This window comes from Apteryx mantelli, chromosome 24 (genome assembly GCF_036417845.1).
Source record: "Apteryx mantelli isolate bAptMan1 chromosome 24, bAptMan1.hap1, whole genome shotgun sequence".
Taxonomy (NCBI): Eukaryota; Metazoa; Chordata; class Aves; order Apterygiformes; family Apterygidae; genus Apteryx; species Apteryx mantelli.
In genome coordinates this window covers 877,950-885,866 of record NC_090001.1, presented here as the reverse complement: position 1 = coordinate 885,866, position 7,917 = coordinate 877,950, and the positions used below count along the sequence as shown (strand labels likewise).

Below are 7,917 nucleotides of genomic sequence, written 5' to 3'. Positions count from 1 at the left end.
AAGGTCTCCCAGGCCACTGTGCCTAGAGTCAGGATGCCTGAGGAGAAAAACAACCAGTGGTGCCTGAGGCTTGAGTCAAGAATTATTTGTAACTCTATGGGATTGGATGGGCTGCAGCTGAGGATGCTGAGAGAGCTGGTTGCTATCTAGCAAGGCCACTCTCTGGCATCTTTGACAGCTGTGGAGACTCAGGGAAGCCCCAATGCCTGGAGAAGGGCAAATGTTACATCCCTCTTCCAAAAAGGCCACAGGACAACCTCCTTTGATGAGGAGAGTGTCATGGAGCAAGCCCATTCAGATCACATTTCTGGGTAAATGAAGGAGAATGAGGTGTCTGGGAACAGTCAGCATAGATTTACTGGGGGGAAATCATGCCTCACCCACGTGACGACTTTCTGTGTTAAAAGAATTCTATTTGTGGACAAACAGAGAACAGTGAATGTCAGTCGCCTCGACTTTCGGAAGGCTTTTGACACTTTCTCCTGCAGTATACTTGCACACAAAATAGGCCTTCATGGTCTGAAAGGTGAGACAACCAAATGGCTAGAGAACTGGTTGGATGATGGGTCTCAGAGGGTAGTGGTGAATGGGTAGTGTTGTTCCTGGAGGTTTGAATCACAGAATCACAGAATGGTTGAGGTTGGAAGGGACCTCTGGAGATCATCTAGTCCAACCGCCCTGCTCAAGCAGCGTCACCTAGAGCACCTTGCACAGGATCATGTCCAGGCAGCTTTTGAATATCTCCAGAGAAGGAGACTCCACCACCTCTCTGGGCAACCTGTTCCAGTGCTCTGTCACCCTCACAGTCAAGAAGTTTTTCCTCATGTTCAGATGGAATTGTCTGTGTTTCAGTTTGTGCCTGTTGCCTCGCGTCCTGTCGCTGGGCACCACTGAAAAGAGTCTGGTCCCATCCTCTCGACACCCTCCCTTCAGATACTTGTACACATTGATAAGATCCCCTCTCAGCCTTCTCTTCTCCAGGCTAAACAGGCCCAGCTCTCTCAGCCTTTCTTCATAGGGGAGATGTTCCTGTCCCCTCATCATCTTTGTAGCCCTCCACTGGACTTGCTCCAGTAGTGCCACATCCCTCTTGTACTGGAGAGCCCAGAACCGGACACAGTACTGCAGCTGTGGCCTCAGCAGGGCTGAGGAGAGAGGGAGAATCTCTTCCCTCGACCTGCTGGCAACACTCTTCCTGATGATCCCCAGGATACCATTGGCCTTCTTGGCCACAAGGGCACACTGCTGCCTCATGCTTAACTTGGTGTCCACCAGCACTCCCAGGTCCTTCTCTGCAGAGCTGCTTTCCAGCAGGTCACCCCCAACCTGTACTGGTGCATGGGGTTATTTCTCCCCAGGTGCAGGACCCTGCACTTGCCTTTGTTGAACTTCATGAGGTTCCTCTCCGCCCACCTCTCCAGCCTGTCCAGGTCCCTCTGGATGGCAGCACAGCCCTCTGGGGTATCCGCCACTCCTCCCAGGTTTGTATCGTCGGCAAACTTGCTGAGGGTGCACTCTGTCCCTTCATCCAGGTCATTGATGAAGAAGTTGAACGAGACTTGACCCAGTCCTGACCCCTGGGGGACACTGCCGGCTCCAGGCCTCCAACTAGACTCTGCACCGCTGATCACAACCCTCGGAGCTCTGCCATTCAGCCAGTTCTCAATCCACCTCACTGTCCACTCATCTAACCCACACTTCCTGAGGTTGTCTATGAGTTTCCAGCTGCACCCAGGCTCATCCGAGGGGGAGTCTGGAAAGCAAGATGGTCCAGTCTGAGCCTTGTGACTCAACAGGAGGGTCCCCTTTGCACACACTCCTTTAAACATAAACCGTTTGCCAAGTCTGGGACTAAGACTGGATCCAGCCACACCTAGACTCCTCTCAGGAGGAGTTTTGAAAGCAAGGGGGTCCTTTCTGAACCTCGTGACTCAATGGGAGGGTCTCCATTGCATGTGCATCCTTCATGCGGTAAATAACTGAGTGAACCTTGCCAGTTGAACCTCGTGAAATCATTCTTATTTACGACTGAACTTTGTTAAGTCGCTATCTTACCACAATAAACATAGTGCTGCTTCCCTCTCACGAGTGAAGTGCATCACTCCTCTGCAACCAGCCCCCAAAGACAGGACCACCATTTCAGTGACTTTATAAAAGAAACAATCAAGGCAGCAATGTTTTCTGCTTTCCCTTCTGAACTAGCACCTGATTTTCCTCTCCCTCTTCCCTTTCAACAAATTCAGTATCCCACATGCCTAGAGGCACATTTGGCACACAGCACATGCCTTTCCAGGTCCTTCGTGCCTGTTTAAAACAGAACCCAAAGTAACTTCCTCCTTCAGGTCTGCAAGTACTGTGCCAGGGAGCACTGCGAGGGCCAGCTGCTCCCTAAGGGACAGGGAAGTGGGAGCTGAGCATGGTAACACGGTCAGGAGGGCAGGTGCCTCACCAGGCAGGACCCCATCCCATGGTCCCCAAGTGAGTTTAGCAGGGAAGCCGGGGGTTGAAGCGGGGGTCAACTGAGAGTCCAGATCTCCAGCCACACTTTTGGTGATGAGGCAGGTGTGAGGTCAAGTCAGGACATCAATCCAAAGGTCAGGGTCAGGATCAGATCCAGTGATGGTAACCAGGGTGAGATACAGCCCAGTGATCATCCGGCAGGTCCATAGTGATGAGACAGGTCTGAGATCAAGCCAGGAAATCAGCGCGAGCCTGGGTCCAGATCAGTGGGGTCCGTAGCCAAGCACAGACATGACTGGGGCTGTGCTGGAGAGCAGCGCTAGGTCAACATGGCTCAGAGAGGGACTTAAGTCCAGGGCTGAGCTGAGATGGGGCTCCTGGGCCCATGGACACAGGGTGTGGGGCTGCTCAGGGCCATTAAGGCCTAATTATGGGGTTCTGGGCATATAGACAATGACCAGGGTGCTGTAGAACACAGTAATGATGATGTGGTAGAGGAGCAGGCGGAGGAGGCCTTTAAAGTGCCTTGTTCTGTCCAAGAAGCCAGCTGCAAGAGGAGCTCTGGGAAGGGGCACGTCAGAGGCACATCAAAGGCAGATGTGTATGCAGGACAGGCAGGAACCACATGTCACCCAGGTGCTTTCATCATAGGCAAACAGAGCCAAAGGAAGGCGAGATGTTCTGGGATTTTCTCCCTGTTCTAGAAAGTACTGCATTTTGCTGGAGTCATCTGCTAAAACGCAGGGAGCCCACTAGAAGTAAGAATCATCACCAAGCCTAAAAAACACTGCCTGAAAGAAGGGCCCCAGGGCTAGAATCCTTCGTGTTTCTTCATTTTCAGACAGTACATCTCTGTCTCATGGCTGCACAGTGTCTTTGTTCTGGGTGGAGGGATGCAGAAAAATCCATTTTGGCCTTGCTCCTCTCTCAGGGGTTGGGTTGAAGCAGCAGTGGGGTAAGAGCCCTGTCGTACGCTACTGGCAGGTTTTAGTTACCTGCACACAAGTCCCGGTGCCCTCTGGACCCCCTGTAGCAACCAGGGGCTGCAAGACATGACACAAGCCCTGCTGCTCTCAGGATCTCAATGGAGTGGCCCACTCATGGGTGTCTATTGCTGCTGGCAGCGTCCTTGGCAACTGACTCAACTCTTTACTAATGGACATATGGAGACGCTTAAGACAGGACTCATTTGCTAAAAGGTAAGTGCCTGCTTTCATTTTTGGTGCTAAAGATGGGAATCTGTGCGGTCCTCTAGCAGTACCTCCGGAAGGTGACATTTATCGGTCCTTCCAGCCCTGCTTGCTGTCTCAGATGCCACAGAGTGCTTTGAATGCCCGTATGTAAATCGTGCCATCCAGCCCTTCTGTTGTAGCCTCCCCAAGATTGGTAAAATGACTCCCAGGCTGAAACATAAACCTCTGTGGATGAATGTGTTACCACCGCCTAAGCTTCCTGAAGACAGTTTTGAAGACACGAATACTATTTGATTTTGGGTGCCTAGGAAATTTGTGAACGTTTGGTCTTGCAAGAGAGGTCCAGTAATCGAGTGATGAGGGTTTCAGGGTGCTAGAAGTTGCTGGATCCAGTAGCCTGGCGGAGGTGAGGCTGCCCCAGTACCCTGTGCTCAGTAGGCACCCACGCGCACATGCGCACAGTGCACATGTACACTCCTACACCGCCGGCCACAGAAGAGCAAAGACAGAAACACTCAACACTCATGCGAGCACAAAGAGCACCAGCAGCCTCATCCTGTTCCCATCTCCGGCTGATCAGGAGGAAAGGCGGTAAATGGAAAATATATACCCATACATACATGTAGACCGTATGGATCTCTCCTGTAGCTGGTCGTAGATGCTCAGTCTATCCAGGAGCTGGGCCCTGGATCCCCCTGTCTCCCCAGCTGCCTCACGTGCACACAAACACACACACAAATGGGTCTCTCTGGTGCAAAATCTCAGAAAGCAGTCTGTTTCCATGTGATCAGTTCCTTTCACCCTCTTTTTCCCTCGGTGTTGTCATGCTTGTAGCCCCTCAAAACACCTTCATCCCTCCCTTTTCCCGCCTTTGGTCCTTCCCTAAACATCCCATGGAAAGTCTTGCACAATCCCAAAATGGTCTTCCCAGCATCTCATAATAAGGCTCCTTCCCCTCTAGGCAGGAACTGCCCTGCTCAGTCTGCAAGGCCATCCTGAGAGGCTCTGCCGTTGACCAATCTGGGCTAGTCTCACACATGGACTTCTTGGATCCATGTCTGAATGGATGTTGGATCTGGTTCGGAATGAATGTTTCTCCCCTGAACTGTTCCATTATTTCACTGAAAACAGGGTGATTTATGTCCTAGAAATGCCAATCCTTCATCTGTCTTTCTTACAGAAGTGTGGGGGTTTAGGCCAGATTAAAATGCTGTGTGGGATATGTGTGAAAAAGAGCAGGCCAAGCACATCCCATCTGACCATGACCAAGTCCTGAGGACATCAACCCCACAGTGCATTTCCTTGCGCTGACCATGCCTGATATGGGCCATAGCATCTGCGCATCTGTCTTGATGACCCACTAAGTCCTTTCCATTCCAGGCCTGTGTTATCCCCCAAAGGATGTGTCACACATTCAAGATCCAAGATCTGAAAGGAATTAAAGCGACGGAAATGCAAGCCAGCCAGACAACAACACTATTTCAAAGTTTTAACCGCAACAAACATATCAAGCAACAATTGCACGCTGAGATTAAACACATCCTGGAGGATTTTCTTGTACATCATCTGAAGGATGCCTAGGGACTCTTTAGATACATCCATTGATTTGGAGGGTGTTTTGGATACTCTCCAGCATGCTGCAATTACAGTATAGCGATCTTCCAGAGAGTGGAAGTAGTGTTACATCAAGCCAGACATCGAACATCTCAGATCATGGTCTAGGCTCACGTTGCCCTACTCAGAGAGACAAAGGGAGAGTCTGGAAGATGATCCATCTCCTTCCAAGGGAGACACTGAAATAAGCCCAGTTAATCAGCCTGGTTCCCTTTTCTGACAGTGCTCAGCAAGTCACTTCAAAAAAAAGATGTCTTAGATCCTTGCTCCTCCCTGATCCCCTTCCCTAAACATTCCTTAGAAACTTGTATAGTCCCACAAGCGCCCCTTGAATAGCCAAAATCTTCATGTCTTCTTTCCCCCTTCTTATCAGGTACAAAGTCCAGGGAAGACCTCTCCAAAGCTGCGCCTGTAGTTTCTTCATGGACCACCAATGAGTGACCAGAGACTTTTGAGCTTGCCATTGTTTCCGTTATCCCTTGTCTATCAAGTTTGTGTCACTCTGTGTTTTGTTAAGTGCTTCCCTCTTTGCTTATTATCCCTTTTGCCCTGAAAAGACCCGTGCTCAGATAACCTTAATGTAGCAGATGCTCTCAAATTCCATGAACCCTTACATCAGCCAGACAGGCGTACTGACTAGTAGCTTGTCGACCCAGGACCGCTCCCTTTCTTCACCCCTCCTCTCCATTTTCCCATTCTTGATTCACCTTGATCTCTTCCTTTCCCTGCCTTTGGCCCTTCACCTGAACATCCCAGCGTAAGCTTTGTGCACTCCCACAATCCCCATCAAAAAAACATCTCAGACCAAGTTCTACACAGTCTCACAAACCCCATACAATATCCCACAAGGAATTTGCTCTTCCCAGGAGACCCTGGATAATTTTCTCTCCTTGTGATCAGCTATAGAGTAGTGCTTGGCCCTTTGCAGGGCTCCCTCAGTGCCCATCCATCACTGACCCCAGAGCTCTGGTCTCTGTTATCTACTGCCTGATACTCTGGAGAGCTGGGTTGCTACTCAAGGGGACCTAAACACACTGCAGATTTGGGCTTGCAGGAGCCTCCTGAAATTCAGCCAAGGAAAGGGCAGAGTCCTGGACCTGGGCTGGAATAACCCCAACAGCCCCATGCAAAAGACGGCTTAGGTGCTGACTGGTGAGAGAGCAGCTTTGCAGAAGAGGACCTGGGGCTCTTTGCGAGGAAGCTGAAGAGGAGTCAGTAATGTGCCCCGGTGGAAAACACCATCAACCGAGATGTGACTCCCAAGGCCCCCTACTGCAGACAGAAAAAGGAGTTGAGATCCGTGGAGAACCTGACCCCTAAGCCACGAATTTGCCCTCACTAGAGAAAAAAGATGACAAGGTTGCAAAATTTCCCACCGGTAGCAACACTACTTTATTGTCTTTATTTACACAATAGTGCACAACTGCTATGGGCTCTGGGTGAAAGCCAGAGCTTTCCTGAGTGCTTTTCTGAGGGCCTCCCTGACCTCCCTGTTCCGCAGGCTGTAGATGAGGGGATTGACCAGGGGCGTGAGGACAGTGTAGAAAAAGGAGAACACTTTGTTGAGCTGCCTTAGCCGGGGGGTTCTGGGCAGCATGTAGACAATGATGAGGGTGCCATAGAAAACAGTGACAACGGTGAGGTGAGAGGAGCAGGTGGAGAAGGCCTTCTGCCTGCCCACGCTGGATGGGATCCTCAGGATGGCAGCTATGATGCACATGTAGGAGGCCAGCGTGAACAGAAAGGGGAGGACCACATCCAAGAAGCCGAATACGAAAGCAACGAGCCTGACCTTCCTGGTGTCACTGCAGGCAAGCTCCAGCAATGGGGTAAGATCACAGAAGAAGTGGTCTATTGCCTCGGGGCCACAAAACTTCAGCTGGGCCAAGAAAGGAGTCACTGATGCGGGGATAAGGAATCCCATTAGCCAAGACCCAGCCGCCATCTGGAAACAGACCTTCCAGGTCATGAGACTGGCATAGAGCAAGGGCTGGCATATGGCCAAGTACCGATCGTAGGACATCATGGCCAGCAGGTAACACTCTGCAGCTGTAAAACCGCCAAAGAAATAGAACTGAGCAATACAGCCATGAACAGAGATGGTCCTGTCCCCGGTCAGGAGGCTGGCCAGCAGTCGAGGCAGGATGGTGGAGCTATAGCAGATCTCCAAGGAGGACAGATTGCCAAGGAAGAAGTACATGGGGGTATGAAGATGCCGGTCTGCAACCACCAGCACAACGATGAGGATATTCCCAACCACACACATCAAGTAGATCATGAGTGAGAGGAGGAAGAGTGGTCTCTGGAGTGCTGGGATATTCCCCATTCCCAGCAGGAGGAACTCCATCGGTGATGTCCCATTGTCCCATTCCCATTTCTCCATCAGCATCATAGATCTGTCTTTCTTTTTCCTGCTTTCAAGAAGGAGGCCTGCAAAAAAAGAATATTTCTTTCTGTATTAAAACATTGGATAGAAAGTTTTTGCCAGAAGAATAGTCACGCGATTCTGCACTCAGCAAAAAACAAAACAAAACAAAAATACCCTAAAGAATAGTTGAGGTTGGAAGGGACCTATGCAGACCATGTGGTCTAATCCCCCTGCTCAAGCAGTCAGCTACAGCAGGTGGCCCAAGACCATGTCCAGTCAGGT

At 50.6% G+C, this 7,917-nt stretch overlaps 1 protein-coding gene across 1 annotated transcript; it reads right to left on the bottom strand.

Annotated features, from left to right (window-relative positions):
• Window positions 1–6,583: 6,583 nt before the first annotated feature.
• LOC136994093 (olfactory receptor 5B21-like) lies at window positions 6,584–7,650 on the bottom strand. The gene is given in 2 exon segments (XM_067310346.1): window positions 6,584–6,718; window positions 6,721–7,650. Coding segments are annotated over 2 exon segments (1,065 nt in total).
• Window positions 7,651–7,917: the final 267 nt, after the last annotated feature.